At 45.3% G+C, this 19,938-nt stretch overlaps 1 protein-coding gene across 3 annotated transcripts in view; it reads left to right on the top strand.

Annotated features, from left to right (window-relative positions):
- Positions 1-19,938, top strand: part of LOC105472088 (zinc finger ZZ-type and EF-hand domain containing 1) — a 139,950-nt gene that overhangs the window by 77,997 nt on the left and 42,015 nt on the right. For all 3 annotated transcript variants that reach the window (XM_011725043.3, XM_071082169.1, XM_071082168.1), the window contains 8 exons: positions 1,339-1,503; positions 4,931-5,050; positions 6,068-6,229; positions 7,890-8,019; positions 10,038-10,176; positions 12,421-12,586; positions 13,655-13,917; positions 14,830-14,981. In XM_011725043.3, coding sequence (XP_011723345.2) covers positions 1,339-1,503; positions 4,931-5,050; positions 6,068-6,229; positions 7,890-8,019; positions 10,038-10,176; positions 12,421-12,586; positions 13,655-13,917; positions 14,830-14,981 — 1,297 coding nt within the window. The remainder of the gene's footprint in view (positions 1-1,338; positions 1,504-4,930; positions 5,051-6,067; positions 6,230-7,889; positions 8,020-10,037; positions 10,177-12,420; positions 12,587-13,654; positions 13,918-14,829; positions 14,982-19,938) is intronic.

The following is a 19,938-nucleotide window of genomic DNA, read 5'->3' as shown; positions in this document are numbered from 1 at the left end:
AACCGAGCAAATAATATTTAGGATAGATCAAGACTTGTTTTAGAATATTCAAGAAAATTTTTGATGGTTTTTTTTTTCTTTAAAGAAGTAATTTTTGGGTGGGCACAGTGGTTCATGCCTATAATCTCAGCAGTTTGGGAGGCTGAAGTGGGAGGATCACTTGGTGTCAAGAGTTCAAGACCAACCTGGGCAACATAGTGAGACCCCCGCCATCTATAAAAAAAATTTTTTTTAATTAGCTGAGGCTGGGCACAGTGGCTCACAGCTGTAATCCCAGCATTTTGGGAGGCTGAGGCAGGCGGATCACCTGAGGTCAGGAGTTTGAGACCCGCTTGGCCAACATGGTGAAACCCCATCTCTACTAAAAAGACAAAAATTAGCTGGGCGTAATGGTGGACGCCTGTAATCCCAGCTACTTGGGAGGCTGAGGCAGCAGAATTGCTCGAACTTGGAAGGCGGAGGTTGCAGTGAGCCGAGATCACACCACTGTACTCCAGCCTGGGTGACAGAGCAAGACTCTGTCTCAAAAAAAAATTACCTGAGTGTGGTGGCACATGCCCATAGTCCCAGCTACCTGGAAAGCTGAGGCAGGAGGATCACTTGAGCCAGGTAGGTTGAGGCTACAGTAAGCCAAGATTATGCCACTTAACTCCAGCCTGGGTGATAGAGCAAGACTGTCTCAAATAAAAAATTTAAAAAAAGATATTTTTCATGTAAGATTTATACATTATACTGTTTATAAAGTATATCTCAAGAATATACCATTAGAATTTTTAAAGGAAGCATTTTTTGGGTAGCTGCCACTTATAAATTTGTCTTATTTTAACCCAGGGAGAAATTTGGAGAGAGACATGGCCTCCCTATGTTACCCAGGCTGGCCTCGAATACCTGGGCTCAAGGAATCTTTCTGCATCAGAGGGTTACAGGCATGAGCCACCACACCCAGCCAGGATTTGATATTTTCCAACAAAAGTATTTGTTCGTAGGCCTACATCTCTGGAAGTATTGCATGTTTAAGTTAGTGAGGAATTTCCTGTCCTAAGGATTAAGGCTTTGTCTCTGTGGAAAGTGAAAATATCAGTGTTCCTTTTTAATTAATTAAGTTAAATAATGGGTTGTCGGACTTCTGGACAGCTCGCATGAACTGATTTGTGGTGCTGCTGAGTGATGACTTAAAAATAGTAAAGAGGTGTTGGTACTCCTCCTACATGGTGTTTCTACTACCTCACAGTACTATTTCCTCTTTGATATATGGCATCAGGGCTTTGGCGGGGATGTTTTCCTTCTGCCCCAGCTCAAGAGTTTTCTGGGTGTTCCTAACTTGCGTTGTGTCTCCAGTGTGGTGAAGGTCCTTTCCCTGAGGAAAGCCCAGGCCCAGAGCATCCTGGACGTCCTGAGGATAACTCAGTACTGTGCAGAATCCCTTGGGCAGCCCCACTGCTTCCATCCACCTTTCATACTTTTCCTGTTGGAGCTTCTGACCTGCCAGAAAGATTTTACCAAGTAAGTACAAAGGACAGGTCCACAAGGAAAGCAGCAAAGATCATTGTAAATAAATCCTGATTGTCTTCTTGAATTAATAACTGCGTCATTTCTATGTAGGATACAAATGTACACTTTTGGTTAATTTATTCTCTCATTCCAAGGAAAGATGGGTTATATCCTTTTAATATGTAATGGCCAGGAACATGTTTATTCCTCCTGGTGAGTTGATCGGCTTTACTTTACCAGATGGTGAGAATTGCATTCCTCATGTACTCATGCATCATTTGGCTCCTGGAAGCTGTGAGCTAAATATAAGGCTTACAGAAATGATGTTAATCTGAGTACCTCAAAAGGTGGTTCTTAAGATTATCTCAATAAATATCTTTCGAGTGTCTAGTGTGCTAGAATGTCTTCTGGGTGTCAGTTATGCAGCAGTGGACAAGGCAGATTTTGTATTGAGAGAGAGACAATAAAAAATAAATAAATGAAGAAATACCAGATAGTGGTATTGTTATGTGGTGATTAATACAGTGACCTAGTTTGGATGGTCAGGGAAGGCAGGCTGAGGAGATGAAAGCCAAGAGGTGAATGACCAGCTACGATCAGAGGGAAGAGCCTTGAAGGCAGAAGGAACAGTGCAAAGGCTCCAGAGTGGGGAGTTAGTTCAAGGAACAGAGAGAAAACGATTGTGGCTGAGTGACGGGGAAAATGAGATGGGATAAGGTCAGAAAGGCAGGACCCTTATCACCATGAAGTATTTCAATTTTATACCGAGTTGTAGTTGGGAAACCACTGGAGATTTTTAAGCCCAGGAGGATGACACTTTGTTTTACATTTGCAAAAGGTGCCCGTGGCTGCTGTGTGACAAGGAGTGGAAATAAGAAAAGCAGTTAGGAGTCTGTGGCAGTAGTCCGGGCAAGAGATGATGGTGGTTTGACCACAGAGTAGTACTGGAGATGGGGAGAAAAGGATGAGATTCAGAATATATTTTAGAGGTAGAATTGTCAGGACTTATGGACGGGTAAGATGGAGAGGGTAAATGAAGGAAAGGAATCATGGGAAATTCCTAGGATTTGGGAGTGAGTAACTGGTGACGCATTTTACTGAGGGAAAGAGTATGGAAGAAGCAGATTGGGGTGAAAATCAGAGGTTTTGTTTTGGCCATGTTAAGCTGGAAATGCTTTTTTGTAAAGACATCAAGTAAAGATATTGAGAAAACAGAGGTCAGAGTCTAAAGTTAAAGAAAGAAGTCAGGACTAGGGATAGAATTTGGATGCAGTTGACATGTAGATGGCATTTAGAGCCATAAGACCTCCTAGAAAGAGTGCAAAGATAGACAAGAAGGGGCCTAGGCCTGAGCCTTAGGGGCACTTTTTTACTTAGAAGTCAAGCAGAGGAAGGAGTGTCAGCTAAGGAGATCAAGAAGCAGTGGCCAGTCAGGTAGATAAAAAACCAGGGGATGCTGTTGTCCCAAAAGTCAAGAGAAGAATGCATCTGAAGAGAGAAGAATGTCAGGTGAGTGCCCTTTCTGGAAAAAAAAAAAAGATAAGAATGATCAGTTGTGTCAAATGCTGATGCGAGAGTTCAAAAGAGATAAAAACACACTGGATTTGGCAGCAGTCTAACTGGAGCCATTGGCCAAAAGGCCAGGGACAATGAGGGTGATAAAATGGAGAGAGAGACTACAGACATTTAGTTTAAGAAATTTGGCCTCAAAGGGAGCAGAGAAATGGGGAAGTTTTTGGAAGGTGATGTGAGGTCAACTGAGGGTTTTAAAGAGATGTAAGAGGACTTCTGTATGTTGGTGGGAATGAGTCAGTGATAAGGAAAGCTTAATGCAGGAAGAGAGGGGATAATTTGCAGTAGCAGTTGCATAAGTTGAGAGATTGGCCTTTGATTGAACCAGGGAGGCTCTGTCTGTAGTAGCGGGGGAATCAGGACACACAGTGTTCGCAAGTTGGCTGGTAGATATTTGGTGGTGCAAAGGTAAGGGAATTCCTATGTGATTGTTACTTTTCTTTATCAAGATACCTAAGTTTCTCTTCTAAAAAAATGTAAGGATAGTCATTGGAAAGAATGGAAGGATGAGGAGGAGGTAGCAGTGGCATAAGGAGAAGCAGGAAGGGTTTTTTGGTGGGGGTAGGGAGTTGGGTTTTTTTCGTTTTTTGTTTGTTTGTTTGTTTTGTGTTTTGAGACAAGAGTCTTGCTATGTTGCCCAGGCTGTAGTGCAGTGGCACCGTCTTGGCTCGCTGCGGCCTCTGCCTCCCAGGTTCAAGTGATCCTCGTGCCTTGGCCTCGTGTGTGCCACCATTCCCAGCTGATTTTTGTATTTTTACTAGACACTGGCCTTCCCCCTGTTACAGCCAGGCTGGTCTCGAACTCCTGACCTCAACTGATCCTCCTGACACAGCCTCCCGAAGTGATGGGATTACAGGCGTGAGCTACCATGCCCGGCCTATGGGAAGGCTTTAGATAGAATGAAAATTGAGAAAGCCAGTCTACTGAATTGCCTGACAATTTTGAGTGCTTATTTGATTGTTACAGTTGCAAATTTAAAGTCATACTAGTCAGCTTGGTTGTGTGGTGTTTCCTCCACGATATTCAGCTGTTTTGATATAGGTATAAGATTTCTCAGGCAGGTACATGGAGGAAGGAAGGGACACGGGAGTTGGTGTTTGCTAAGGTATGATTAGGGGCCATGGAATCTAAGCTGAGAAGGGAGCAGAGAGAAAGCATGGCGGGAGTAGTAGATGGTGAACATGAGGCAGCATCGTGGGCTGCCGCCCGTTGGTATTGAAGAAAGGGCTGCTGTTGGAGTCCTACCTGGGTGAGCAGGAAATCTGGGGTCAGAGTAGGGTGCTCTGGCGTCATTGTATCAGAGATGGTGTCAGCATGTGATAGCAAGGTCCAGGAAATGACCATCAAACTGGGATGGCTAAGGGCATGGAAGAGAAGAACACTGGAGATGAAGATGGCAGAGAATTGAGGGAAAAAAGAATGGAGACATCATTTTTATGGATGCTGAAGTCACCAAGATGGCCAGGATCATGGTAGAAAAGACAGTGAGGTTGGTGCCAGAGTCACCCATGAAGGGAAGCGGAGGGGTGAGCATGATTGTGTGGAGAGGATCCAATGAGGTAATTTGTGAAAAATACTTAACACAGTATCTGGCATCCAGGTAGTGGTGGGAGGGGCGGGTTTATATTCACAGAGAAGATAAATAATCTCATCTCCATGCTTCTGGGTGACTCGGCCCAGTCAAATGGATTCACTCGCTGCTCTGTGCTTTGCCTTCTGTAGGTATTATATGTGTATTTACTTCAGTGCCTGTGCCGCTTTGTTCAGCTTACTGCCACTTGCTCTTTTTCATGTAAGAAATCATGATTATTATTAAGAAAAGGATGTTCTGGCAATTAAGTGAATCAGTGATTTCCTCTGTTTCTAGTTATTTTGGACACTTGGAAGGCTGTGGTGCTGACCTACACAAAGAAATTCGAGACGCTTACTATCAACTTGTTCTGTTTTTGGTCAAAGCAGTTAAAGGATTTAGTAGCCTAAATGACAGGTACTGGATAACTTTATCACTTCTAGAGAAAAAAATGTATTGTTTTCTGATTATAAAGGAAACATATGTTCAGTGTCAAAAATACCAAAAAGCACAAAGAACAAAATAAAAATAACCTCTAATGTTATCACCTAGAGAGCTAATCACTAATGTTGACTTATTCATATATTTTCTTCCAGTCCTTTTTCTGTCTGGTATGTATATTTGCTTTTTAAGGGATGAGTCTGGGTTTTTCTAAGAATTTATAGCCTATTATTTTCTGTTTTGGTACATTAGGGGTTTTTGGTTTGTTTTGAGACAGGGCTTCATGCTGTCGCCCAGGCTAGAGTGCGGTGACTCAGTCGTGGCTCACTGCAGCCTGGACCTCCCAGGCCCAATCGATCCACCCACCTCAGCTTCCTGAGTAGTTGGGACTACAGGCACATGCCACCATGCCCGGCTAATTTTCTTTATGTTTTGTAGAAATGGGATTTTGCCACGTTGCTCAGGCTGGCCTTGAGCTGCTGGGCTCAAGCAATCTGCCTGCCTCGGCCTCCCAAAGTGCTGGAATTAACAGGCGTGATCCACCACGCCCAGCCAGTCTATTATGTATTATGTGCAGTTCGAAAACTGGAGTATCACGCCGTTTCCCAGTCCTCTTAGCGAATGATTTAGACGTAAGCCTTAAATAAAAGGATTCTTCTGTAAATCTAAACCGCATCACCTTGGCTAATTTGGAACTGGCCCTGATCTTGCAGTTTATCAGGAGCTAATTTTTACTTCTCAGTTCTTTACCATAAGACACTGCTATGGTGGTCCTGCAGGGTGGAAACCTTACCTTACAGCTCTCAGAGTTCTTTTGCTTAAGCTGTGAAGAATGTTTGTGTGGAGTATGAGGAATTTGAAAGGAACCCAAACCAGCAATGTGAAGTTCCCTTCTGCTTTCAATTGCAAACCAGGTCATCTACTTGAATTGCTTCTGTTGCCTCAGTTGGTAATGGGCAGCTCTGCTAATGGTCACTTTCATGGCCCCTTTAGGTCCTTGCTGCCTGCCTTATCCTGTGTTCAAACAGCCCTGCTTCATCTTTTGGATATGGGCTGGGAACCCAGTGATCTCGCCTTCTTTGTTGATATTCAGTTACCAGATCTCCTCATGAAAATGTCACAGGAAAATATAAGTGTCCACGACAGTGTGATCAGGTAAGAGCATGGTCCTGCACTCTGCCGTTTCTAATGTAGGTTATGAAACGCAAGGATCATAGTGGGGGTCGTTAAGAGCACAGACTCCAGAGCTAGACTGTCTGTGTCATTTCCTGGCTTTGCCACATCCTAGCCGAGTGGCCTTGCACAAGTCATATAATCCCTCTGTGCCTCACTTTCCTCATCTTCAGAGCTGGAGATATCAATGGTGCTGCCTCCGAGGCTTGCTGTGATGAATACCTGAGTTATATATTTCTGCGTTTAGAACAGCATCTGACGTGCAGTAGAGCTGTGTACATTGGTGGTGGTGGTCTCGTGAGCTCCGAGGCCGAGAATCCTCTGCATTTTGGTGATCTTAGTATAGCTTGTTGAATTGGGAAATCCTTTTCCATAATTTTTGTTACATGTATGTGTGATGTTAGCCACTCTTAACTTCTTGCACATTGTAAGGACCTAAGTTAGAAAAACATCGTGTATGAAGATTTTTTTTTTCCTTCAATTTGACCAGTATCTCTCCACTCTACTCAAGTTCACTTCCCTATTTGCAGCCGTTCATGTGTAGAAAAGAAAGAGAATGGGAGAGGGAATGCGCTAAGAGGAGAAAACTGGGAGAAAGTAAGTGAATGAGTCAACTCTGGGACAGTTTCCGCTTTCTCAGGAGAGCTGTTCCGAGGGAAAAGGGGACAGAATTAGAGCTGTCTCTTTAGTTCATGAACCTCAGCCGTTGCCTCACTGTTACAGCTCCGATGGCAGAGACGGGGGACAGCACTGGGGGGCATCAGCTTGTGGTTCTTGGCTGTGGGCCTGCTTGCGGTTTCTCGTTTCGTCTCCCTGTATGCCACGGTCCTCAGGGAAGGAAGCACGCCCTTTACAGCAAGCGCTCATAGCACCTAGCCCAAAGCTTGAGCATAGGCCTAAAACCATTTTGTTGGAATGCATGAATGAACGAATGTGTATTTATAGCTTGGTAAATATTTTGTATTTGCTGTCAAGCACATCTCTTTCTGTTTAAAGTTCTGGTTGTTAAAACAAGCTGTAAACCAAAATTATGGAAATTTATAATTTTGCATCCAAAAGGAGCTTATAAGATTATCTCCCTGAAGCTGTTTATTTGAAGTGAGGAAACTGTCTATGGCTATGCCACTCTGAATGCACCTGATCGCATCTGAAATGGGGAAACTGAGGACCAGAGCTGAGTCACTTGTCAAGGTCTCACAGTAGCTGGTGGTAGAGCTGAAGTCACGGTGTCTCCTGATTCCCTTCTCATACTGATTCCACCAGGATATGCTGAGCGTGTCTAAATCAGACTTTAAAACAACAACAACAAAAAAAAAACACCTAACTTTATTTGGCCCTAGTGCCTGGCACATAGTAGGTTCACCATAAATGACTGTCCAGTGGAATTATGCTGTGTGGCACAGCCTTCAAACTCTTCATTTCTCATCCCTTGTAGTCTGCTCTGGAAAGGGTTTCTCCTCCTTTCCTGGCATGTATCTGCCAGATATTTGACAAATCCAGGGGCTTTGAAAAGCCGTTGACCTTTCCCTCCCAGAAGCCGAAAAATGCCCAATATTATAGACCCATAGATACAGAGTCTGCTAACCAGTACTTTCCTTGGTGATTGGGAGAGGCTTGCTTTTCTCTCTTTATGTTCTTTCAGCCAGTGGAGTGAAGAAGATGAGCTTGCTGATGCCAAGCAGAATTCAGAATGGATGGATGAGTGTCAGGATGGCATGTTTGAGGCCTGGTATGAAAAAATAGCCCAGGAAGATCCAGAGAAGCAGAGGAAAGTAAGACCTCTCAACTAGAGTACTCTGAAGTGATTTGCTAGGAGTTTGGAGAGGAGAGTTTGCCTGGGGGGGTGCTGGCAGGCTCTTGCCTGAGAGGGCTGCAGGTGGCATTCAATACCCTAGCAAAGGGGTCCCCAACCGCTGAATGCAGCTGAATGCAGGCTGTGAGCGTCGGGCAAGCGAGGGAGGCTGAGCTCCGCCTCCTGGCAGATCAGCTGCGGCATTGGATTTTCACGGGAGCACGAGCCCACAATAAACTGCGCATGCGAGGGATCTAGTTTGTGCACGAGGGATCTAGTTTGTGCGCTCCTTTTGAGAATCTAATGCCTGATGATCTGAGGTGGAACAGTCTCATCCCGAAACCATCCCTCACCCGGTCCTGTGCAGAAATTGTCTTCCACAAAACTGGTTCCTGGTGCCAAAACGGGGAACCACTGCCCTAGCGTCTGGTGTTTAACCTTTAACCTGAGGGGCTGTAAATCCTGATTTGACCACACCCAGAGTGGCTGCCTGCCATAGAACTAGACTCATTGGAAAATTGACTCTTAAAGCTGATGTACAATATGAGGTGCCAATTTACTAATTTACAGTGAGAAGTAGAATTGCTGGAGGGCCTGAGCTCTAGTGTCCTTGGGGCAGCACATTCTCCTCCTGTAGACAAGCAGCGTGGGAAGCCACATTTCCATCAGAAGGCTGCCTGGTGAGCATGGGAGCAGCCGTATATATGGAGAGGGCATCAGAGCTGCATGATTCAGATGTGCGAAGGCACAGGCTCAGATAGCCCACTCTGTCCATCTCCATGTCAGGTGTGACATCCATCACTACCACATGTGCCAAGCATCTGCTGCCTCAGATTCATTCATTTTCTAAGTATCGAGTGCCTACTATGTGCCAGCCACTTTGTTCACATAGCACCACGGTGGTGCTTGGATGGAGCTTGCCAAGTGGGCCGTTGTGGCTTTTTCTCTCTCATATGTTAATACCTTTTGGGAGTCATTCTGTAGTTCTAAGGTGACTTGGCACATTTGCTCTGGTCTACTGTATGGTGACTTACTGATTTTGATCATTTCCAGGCCCTAAAGAGAAACGATACTGTAGTCCAAGTACTTTCCAGTAAAGCAATTCGTTTGCTCATGAAACAGTACCCAGACTATCCCTGCAGAAAGTGTGCCTCTAAGTGCCAGGGACAATACTCCTTTTGTAGTATCTGTGAACACTACCATTGTCCAATCAAGTACTCAAGCCAGAAACTTTCTTCCCTTTTACTGATCCCCATATCCAGTCAGTCACCAAGGTTTCTGCCTTCTGCCTCAACACCTCAGATCTACGCACCTTTCACCATCCCGCTTACTACTCAGTCCCAGCCCTTATGATGTGCCATGGGGTTCCTTTCATGCTTTGGTCATGGTCAGTTTCCCTAAATCCAGGCTTGCCTCCTTTGATCCATTCTTTCCTCAGCTTCCAGAAGAACCATTAGAGCACTCCAGTCTGGTCACATTACTCTTCTATTTAAAAACAGTCTGTAACTCCTGAGACTAACATTGAAAGACGCTTTGTGGTTCAACCTTTCTCTCTTCGTCTGACTATTCCCCTCTGTACTGTATTCTACACACTGAGTCGTACCAAGTTCATAAACTCATCTCTGGTCCCCTTTTCGCTCTCAGATTTGCTATTCCTGTCTGACATATCCACCTCCCTTATCCCCACCCAGCTAGTACCTGTTTGTCCTTCGGGTCTCAGCTGAGGAATTATCTCCTTCAGAAAACCCATTGGTAGCCATAGTCCTCTGTTCCCTAAGCCTCCTGAATTTTCCTGTGAAAGCACTGGTCATACGAAATGGTCATCATCTCCTTGACAGAATTCCCAGCTAGACACTGAGGAGCTTATTCATCATCAAATCCTAGCACCCAGTACAATGCCTGGAACATCTTCAGTACCTATTGAATGGAGGAATTGATGAGTGAATTGTGGCCACTTTAGAAAATCTATCAGTTAATTGTATTTGTTTGGCCTTACAGATGCACATGTTTATTGCTCGCTACTGTGACCTGTTGAACGTGGACATCTCTTGTGATGGGTGTGATGAGATTGCCCCCTGGCATCGATACCGGTGTCTGCAGTGCAGCGACATGGATCTCTGCAAAACTTGCTTCCTAGGTAAATTTCATGAACTGAGTATGCCGTATCCAAAGGTAATAGTCATTTCTAATTTCTATGATCTTGTCATTTTTAAAAACTCTCAGTGTGCTAAATAAAAATACTGCCCAGTGGTGTTTTCTCTGACTTCCTGGTGAACATGAGCCTTATCTCCTCAACTAGATGAAAAGCTCCACAGCCCTAATATCTGTCGTCCTTCCTTCTTCTATCATGCTGGGTGTAGCCACTTAATAAACACGTGGGACCAATGTATGTATGTTCAATGGAGTTTTCAGGAAATAGTGTTTGCTTCCGAATCATGCAGTGTTTACATGTAGCAAAATACACACACACACACACACACACACAAGCAAGCTTCAAAAATCCTCTCATACACTTGACTTGTAGGTGCTGAGGTAAAACAGATCCACAGTAGTCCACACCTGAGTGGCCTTTTTGTGCATGGCCCAGCGGTAAAAGACACAGCCCTTGCCTTGGAACCATCTACAGTCCAGCAGGAAGACTGGACAGATCCACAGAATGTCTGTTCCAGTACAAGAATGTGTGTGCTGAGTTATAAATGAGGGTACAGATTGTTTCTAGAGAAGTTTAGAAGCAGTAGCAGCATTGCTGCGGGGAAGGCTTGTGAAGGAGGTGGAATGAGAATTGGTCTTTGAAGAAAGTTAGAACTGGATGATGTGTAGGAAACGTTGGGGATGGTGTCACCATCAAGGACATGGCAAACCCTGGGACAGGAGTGTCTGTAGTGAGTTTAGATGGACATGCTGAAGTGTTTGCCCAACTAAGTGTTGGATTAAGACAGGTAGGCCCTGATTGTGGGACCCCAAGATACTAGGCTAAGGAGTTTGAATAGTCTAGAGACAGCAGGGAAGGTTTTTTTGGTTTTTGTTTTTGTTTGTTTGTTTTTGTTTTTGTTTTGAGACGGAGTCTCCTTCTGTCACCCAGGCTGGAGTGCGGTGGCGAGATCTCAGCTCACTGCAAGCTCCACCTTCCGGGTTCATGCCATTCTCCTGCCTCAGCCTCCCGAGTAGCTGGGACTACAGGCGCCCACCACCAAGCCCGGCTAATTTGTTTGTATTTTTTAGTGGAGATGGGGTTTCACCGTGTTAGCCAGGATGGTCTCGATCTCCTGACTTCGTGATCCGCCCACCTTGGCTTCCTAAAGTGCTGGGATTACAGGCGTGAGCCACCGCACCTGGCCTAGGGGAAGGTTTTTGAAGTCGGTATTATTAATAACATGATAAGAGCTATGCTAGAGGAAGGTGGTTCTATCTGTATTAAGAGTCTCCTTTAGGAAATCAGTCACAGTATTCACATGGGCATGGGAGCCTGGACTGGGTTTGTGGCGGTGGGAATGAACAGAAGTGGGCCAGGCGCGAGGAGCATTCTGCAGGGTCCATGACAGAGTTTAGAGTGAGAAGGGCCCAAGGGCCTTAGTGTGAGAAGACCAGTGCCGTCCATCTCTTTAATGACTGTTATTCTCTCACGCACTGGGTCTGGGTCTGGGTTTTGTTTTTTTTTTTTTCTTCTTCGAGACAAGGTCTCACTCTGTCACTCAGGCTAGAGTGCAGTGGCGCCATCTCAGCTCACTGCAACTTCCGCCTCCTGGGTTCAAGTGATGTTCCTGCTTCAGCCTCCCAAGTAGCTGGGAGTACAGTTGCCTACCACCACACGTGGCTAGTTTTTGTATTTTTAGTGGAGACGAGGTTTTACCATATTGCACAGGCTGGTCTTGAACTCTTAGACTCAAGTGATCCGCCTGCCTCAGCCTCCCAAAGTGCTGGGATTACAAGTGTGAGCCACAACGCCTGGCCCTTTATTTATTTATTTAGGAAGTCTGTTTTCATCTGTGATTCTGGAGTGAAAAAAGAAGAGCAAATATCCTGACCAGTCCCCAGTGCTTGTTAACAGGAATACATCAAGAGAGGCTTGCTCTTTGTTAGTGGAGGGGTCATAGGAGACAGCTCACAAATTAACATGTAGACTTGTTTCCACCAAACAGCAGTCCTGATAATATATTTGATCTCACTGTACCATTGCCAAGAAATTCTGTGCCAAGAATCTCACTCATATGCCTCGAGCCACCCCGGCAGAGCACCGTGTCTCCAGAGAATGTGTGTGGGCCCTGTATCCCTGAGCAGTCACTTGGGAGCAGCCCTGGCGCTGCGATTGGTTTGGGTTTGGAAACTAGCCGGTCTAGGAGCCCTCTGCCTTATCCGCTCACGCTGCTTTGTTTCTCCCCAGGTGGGGTGAAGCCTGAGGGCCATGGAGACGACCATGAAATGGTCAACATGGAGTTCACCTGTGACCACTGCCAGGGTTTGATCATAGGCCGGAGGATGAATTGCAATGTTTGCGATGACTTTGATCTTTGCTATGGATGCTATGCAGCAAAGAAATACTCCTACGGGTATGTCTCAAATGACCGTCACCACGAAGCCTTTTCTTTACAAGTTCCTTCACTTGTAAAGGGACTTCTTTCTTTTTATAAAAAAACTTTTTAATTAAAAATTTAAACATAACCAAAAGTAAAGAGGCTAACACACTGAACCTTCATGTACCCATTACCCAGATTCAGCAGTTAGGAAGATTTTGTAATGTGTGCTTAGTTTATTCCTTTTTTTTTTTTTTTCTATGTTAAAGTATTTTAAAGCCAATTCCAGGACCGGGCGTGGTGGCTTACACCTGTAATCCCAGCACTTTGAGAGGCTGAGGTGGGCACATCGCTTGAGGTCAGGAGTTTGAGATCAGCCTGCCCAACATGGAGAAACCCCATCTCTACTAAAAATACAAAAATTAGCTGGGTGTGGTGGCGGGCACCTGTAATCCCTTCACTTTGAGAGGCCAAGGCGGACACATCACTTGAGGTCAGGAGTTCGAGATCAGCCTGCCCAACATGGAGAAACCCCGTTTTTACTAAAAATACAAAAATTAGCTGGGTATGGTGTCGGGCACCTGTAATCCCAGCTACTTGGGAGGCTGAGGCATGAGAAACGCTTGAACCTGGGAGGCAGAGGTTGCAGTGAGCTGAAATTGCGCCACTGCACTCCAGCCTGGGCGACAGAGCGAGACTCCATCTCAAATTAAATAAATAAATAAATAAATAAAGCAAATTCCAGGCCTTAAATTATTTCCTTCCTACATACTTTATACCCCCTTTTAAAAATTATGGGTTTTTTTCACATTACCAGAATGCTATTACCACACCTTCCAAAATCACAATAAACAATTCTTCCTTAGCCCAATTTCCACAGACAATCTCTGGGGATTGTGAAACCCTGAAAGGTATGTCCTGTGCTTGTGCTTCTTCATTCTTCTGGGGAGAGGGCCCACACCTTACTTTACATTTTCAGTAACCGCATCCTAGAGGTGACTAATGCCCAGTTGCGACCACATGCTCCCGAGGCCCTGTGCTCCTGTTTGGAGCCTCATAAGCTTTTGGAGGCTTGTAAGATTTAAATGTGTCTTGCCTTTGCAGCCATTTGCCTACCCACAGCATCACGGCCCACCCGATGGTAACCATTCGGATCAGTGACCGGCAGAGGCTCATCCAGCCATATATCCATAACTACTCCTGGCTGCTCTTCGCTGCCCTGGCTCTCTATAGCGCCCACCTGACCAGTGCAGAGGATGTGGATGGGGAGAAGCTGGACCCCCAGACCCGCAGCAGTGCCACCACCTTGCGGAGCCAGTGCATGCAGCTTGTCGGGGACTGTCTGATGAAGGCTCACCAGGGGAAAGGTGACTTCCCCATGCCCAGAAACCAAAACCGGCCCTCAGTTGCTGGTGAAAAAAAGCCTTGGCAGATGTAAAATACTAAGCTTAGTTTACAGGTGACAAAATCCAGTTTTCCACTAAAGGTGCTTACCCTGGTTTGGAACTTAATTTTAATTCCCCGATGGATTTTAGAGAAATGTTGGCATTGAAGTAACATTTATTTTCTCTGAAACTAATAGTAATTAATACCTCAAACTAATTTTAAATAATAATTAAAACTGTTTGTATCTGTGGATGCAATCTAAGATTTGAATCTGTCAGACTTTACTGAAAGAATCCAGACTTGTTAACCTGGAGTGTGAGTCTGCTTCCACACAACTGTACTCTAGGTAAGAGCCGTTTACGAGTAAAATAGTTCAGCGATATATCAGCATGAATCTGACTTGACTAAGGAGTGGTGGGAAGAAAACAACTTGAAAGTTAAACCTTGGAGACATCTAAGTTCCTTCAGATAATGGCATCCCCATTCGAGTCAACGTTAGGGAACCAGACCTGTGTTAGAAAGCAGATGGGTCATGCCAGCACCTTAGAGCAATTCCCTTACCCATTTGCCAGTGGGAATTCAGCAGTCTGGTTGTGTGGGGCGACTATAAAAGTATAATGTTGGTTATTTTCTAAATAGACAATCCTGTTATATGTTTTTTCTTCTGTTAATAAAGTGCAGGTATCCCTTGCTATTCTGCCTCTCACCATCTGAGAGGTGGAGCTGAGTAGATTTAGACCGTGAGGGATGTTCGTGTTGAGTACTCTAGGATTTGGTTTTGTTCAGAACTCATTTATCTATTTCTATATAATGGCAAAGTAACTTATGGCACTTGCTGAAAATAACTCTTGTTATAAAACTTTTAACCATTCTCTTATTTGCTTCCCATATAGGTCTTAAAGCCCTAGCTCTGCTTGGTATATTGCCAGATGGTGACTCTATCCCAGAAGATCAGGCCCTACCAGCCACTGCGCCCACCCAAGCATCAGAGGAGCAGCTAGAGAAGAAAACTGTGCAGGGTGCTGAGCTGTCAGAAGCAGGCAATGTAAATGGCGATTCTCTACTACACAGAATTACAGGTTGAACTCTAGAGAGAGCCATCCACTCGGTGTAACATAGCAGAGAGGTTAAGAGCACAGACTCCTAACCCAGACTGCTGGATTCAGATGCCTACTCCATCAAACCTTGGGCATGTTATTATCATCTCTTCAGTGTTTGTTTTCTTTTCTTTTCTTTTTTTTTTTTTTGAAACAGGGTCTCACTCTGTCTCCCAGGCTGGAGTACAGTGGCATGATCTCAGCTCACTGCAGCCTTGACCTCCCCAGACCGAAGCGGTCCTCCCACCTCATCCTTCTGAGTACCTGGGGCCACAGGCATATGCCACCGTGCCTGGCTAATTTTTGTATTTTTTGTAGAGACAGGGTTTGGCCATGTTGCCCAGAGTGGTCTTGAACTCCTGGGCTCAAGTGATCTGCCGTCCACATTTTTCCCAAAGTGATGGGATTACCCTGTCTCTACTAAAAATACAACAACAAAAAAAAAATTAGCTGGCCTGGTGTCATGTGCCTGTAGTCCCAGCTACTCGGGAGGCGGGGATTCGCTTGAACCCAGGAGGCGGAGGTTGCAGTGAGCCGAGATAGCGCCACTACACTGCAGCCTGGGCAACACAGCAAGACTCTGTCTCAAAAAAAAAAAAGAAAGAAAGAAGAAAGAAATTCATTCCTAGCCCATGGTGTATACTGTATCTGTGTAGCTGTACCTATATTCAGTCAACAATTAGGTGTTACTGAATGCTTACTGTTTACCAGGTAGACACAGGAATTTACACGTAGTTGCATAAACAGAAAAGCCTGTCTGGATCCAGGTATAACCTGTGATAACCTAAAGGTTGTTTTGTGGAAGAGCACCCTGTTGTTTCTGTGATGCTGCCTCCAGAGCTTGAGTTTCTGCTGAAAAGGCGCTTGACTGCTACAGGGGTCGCTGATGTTGCTGTCCTCTGCCTCTCAGGTTGCTAGTTCAAGGATTCCCCCATCTGGTGGTTGTGGCTCACCAGTATCCCATTGTCATGTGGAGGAATACAAAAGCAAAACGGGCCAGCAGAAACATGAACATTTTTATTATTTCCATTCAGTCAGAGAGTCAGTAGAAGATAGGCCACATAATCATCAAGCCTGTCTCTCAACCGTCCACATTTCTTCCATGAAACCCTTTTTGTAGGCGGCACTTTAACCACCCACGGATTATGATGGGAACAAAGAGAGCATTTTTAGGAGAAATGGGATTAATCAGTAGTCCTCACCTTTGAGCCTGGGAATATTTGTATCTTCTCCTGAGCTCTCAGCATCTTACAACTAACCTGCCACCCATAAGCACTGTGCTTCCCCGTTTATATTTTTATTTATATCAGAATGGACTCACAGGGTTTTTTATGTTTTCTTTTATTCAATGGATTAAAATCTGTTACTTTTCTTTTTTTTTTTTTTTTTTTTTTTTGAGTCAGGGTCTCACTCTGTTTCCCAGGCAGTGGTGTGATGGTGTGATGTTGGCTCACTGCAGCCTCCGCCTTCTGGGCTCCAATGATCCTCCCACCTCAGCCTCCTGAGTAGCTGGGATTACAGGTGCCCACCACCACACCCAGCTAATTTTTTGTATTTTTAATAGAGACAGGGTTTCACCATGTTAACCAGGATGGTCTCGATCTCCTGACCTCATGATCTGCCCGCCTCAGCCTCCCAAAGTGCTGGGATTACAGGCGTGAGCCACTGTGCCCGGCCACTTTTCTTATTTGTTTTTTTTGTTGTTGTTTTTGTGTTTTTTTTGAGACAGGGTGTCACTCTGTTGCCCAGGCTGGAGTGCAGTGGTGTGATCTCGGCTCACTGCAACCTCCACCTCCTGGGTTCCCAACAATCCTCCCGCCTCAGCCTCTCAAGTAACTGGGACTGCAGGTGCCCGCCACCACGCCAGCTAATTTTTGTAACTTTTGTAGGGATGGGGTTTTGCCATGTTACCCAGCTGGTCTCCAACTCCTGGACTCAAGCATTCCGTCTGCCTCAGCCTCCCAAAGTGCTAGGATTACAGGCCTGAGCCACTGTGCCCGACCCATTATTTATTTCGATGCTCAAATTGTCCCATGTTTGGGCAGTGGAAACTGCCCCTCGCTGGCTTTTGTGTTCTTTTGATATGTTGCCGTTATTTTTTGAACACTTCCTTAATTTTTGATAGAGAAAGATGTTTCAGGCTCGTTTTAGGCCTTCCCTGCCTCAGGATTGAAGTGGGAGTTTTTCCAAAGAGGTCCCAGGGCATTGTTTTTATTCTTGAGCCATTCCCACCTTGTGGGTCCCCTTCCCACCAGCAGCCAGGTGCAGCCAGGATATCCTGCCTCTGGCTCAGCATCGTAGTCTTCTAGTGAGGCCACAAGCAATTTCCAGCACTGTCCCCACAACTGAACCTGAGTGTTGCCACTATAGTGGCCATAAGGACCGTATCCCATTGGGGCTTCTAGGACAGATCACTGTTTTTCAACTCTCACTTGCTTCTAAGCAACCCCAGGGCCCTGGTAAGGGTATCTACCCTTTCTCCCTCCAGGGACTAGAGATACTTCTTGTTTTGAACAACTGAGAAACCAACCTTAGCCAGAGGCATTATCCAAAAGATTCTGTCTGCAGTGTCCTGTGATAACAGGAAAAAAGATGAGCCAGAACTTCGGAAATATATTGTCTTCACAAGTGACACATGGTACAAGGAGTATGGTGTCAGGTCTTTTCAGAGGGTACATTTAACAAAGCAAGTAGCTCTCCCAGTTTCATTCCTCTCTTAGGACAGTCTTATAGTCATATTTTTCTCAGCAAGAGGTTGAAGGTAGGATTGATGTTGAGGTTACATATGCAGAGAGGGGAGGATGAGTTAGGTACCCCTGGGAGACTGCATGCCTCCTCCTAAATGTTTGGTGTTGCATAACACTCCACCTTGGTCCCCAAAGAGTGAAAGTCACGTTTGGCCTTCTCCGACATGAAGCTGGGGTGCCTCCACCGTGCACAGAAGACTCCCCATGTAACCACAGTTCCACACATAAGCCTGTGTAACAATAGGGAAAGGCACCCTGAGGGTCCCGGGAGTGCAGCCAATCACAGGGGGGATTCTGAGTGACTGCTCAGGAAACGCAGCTGACGATTGTCACCTTGCCCATCTGGGCAGCTCGCTAGACTCCCGATTCCAGAACAGTTTCCCACCTCCAGGGAGGGCCTGTTTAACAAGTCTCATTGCCAAAATGGGATTCTCAAAAGGGCACCAAAGGTATGTTTATTCTGTTTTTTAAAATAAAGAGGCTGGGCGCGGTGGCTCATGCCTGTAATCCCAGCCCTTTGGGAGGCTGAGGTAGGGGGATCACAAGGTCAGGAGATCGAGACCATCCTGGCTAACACGGTGAAACCTCATCTCTACTAAAAATACAAAAAATTAGCTGGGCGTGATGGCAGCGCCTGTAGTCCCAGCTACTCGGGAGGCTGAGGCAGGAGAATGGCGTGAACCCAGGAGGCAGGGCTTGCAGTGAGCCGAGATGGCGCCACTATACTCCAGCATGGGTGACAGAGCGAGTCTCCATCTCAAAAAAAAATGAAAAAGAGCTAGGAAAGAATGCTAAAACCTGGTAGAGAGGGTGTGAGTAGTTAGGTTTAGGAGTAGCATCCGGTTTTGTTTGATCGAGTGACATGTGTGGTTGGCTTTCTGTACACCTTCCATGTTAATTAACAAAGACAAATTCTATATAAAACTAAGAGAGGAAATATATACAGCCCACAGCTCTGTCCCATAGCCCACAGAACGCCAGTTTCTACAGTAGTAAAATAGCTTCATCTACGGCAGTGAAAACAATGTCATATTTCTAGGCTATAGAATTGATGTAGTCTTATCTTCATCATATTAAAGATAATGTTAGATATCAAGAATTTTCTAGTTCTGTAAATAAAGATTTGTTTGGTTTTCATACTGAAGAAAACAAAGTACATTAACGATAGTCACCAGAGTGTACTAGAAGGGAAGTCACAACTTTTTATACTTACAGAGTCAAAAGAAAAAGAAAGAATTTCACAGCTTTGTCTTTTTCCTCAGGAAACAACTTTCCACACTTGGTTTCTGAAAGCGAAATAGATTGTATGAGAGGTTTTTAATAGAACTGTTTCTTATAGGACTGCAGGCTCTGACAGAGGGACGTTTGGAAGATGGGAGATGCAATGCAATGGTTACTATCTTATTTTTTTTTGAGACACAGTCCTGCTCTGTCACCCAGGCTGCAGGGCAGTCGGCGCAATCTCGGCTCACTACAACCTCCTCCTGGGTTGAAGCGATTCTCCTGCCTTAGCCTCCCGAGTAGCTGGGACTACAGGCGCGTGCCACCACGCCCAGCTAATTTTTGTATTTTTAGTAGAGATGGGGTTTTGCCATGTTGGCCAGGCTGGTCTTGAACTCCTGACTTACAGGGATCTGCCTGCCTTGGCCTCCCAAAGTGCTGGAATTACAGGCATAAGCCATCACGCCTGGCCCAATGGTTACTGTCTTAATTAGAATATAGATTTATCGTAAGAAATGAGTGGCATAGGCCAGGCGTAGTAGCTCACGCCTGTAATCCCAGCACTTTAAGAGGACGAGGTGGGCAGATAATGAGGTCAAGAGATTGATACCATCCTGGCCAATATGGTGAAACCCCGTCTCTACTAAAAATACAAAAATTAGCTGGGCGTGGTGGCACACGCCTGTAGTCCCAGCTACTCGGGAGGCTAAGGCAGGAGGATCGCCTGAACCTGGAAGGTGGAGGTTGCAGTGAGCCGAGATCGCGCCACCGCACTCTAGTCTGGTGATAGAGTGAGACTCTTAACTCAAAAAAACACACAAAGAAAAAAGAAATGAGTGACATTTTCTAATGGCGTTCAAAAGTTTTTTAGTCTCTGAAGACTGGCTAATCATGAAAAAGTTATCATAATCATGGAGCAAACTCTGTTATAAGAAAC

The sequence above is a fragment of the Macaca nemestrina genome, chromosome 17 (genome assembly GCF_043159975.1).
Source record: "Macaca nemestrina isolate mMacNem1 chromosome 17, mMacNem.hap1, whole genome shotgun sequence".
Taxonomy (NCBI): domain Eukaryota; kingdom Metazoa; phylum Chordata; class Mammalia; order Primates; family Cercopithecidae; genus Macaca; species Macaca nemestrina.
This window is presented reverse-complemented; position numbering and strand designations above follow the sequence as displayed.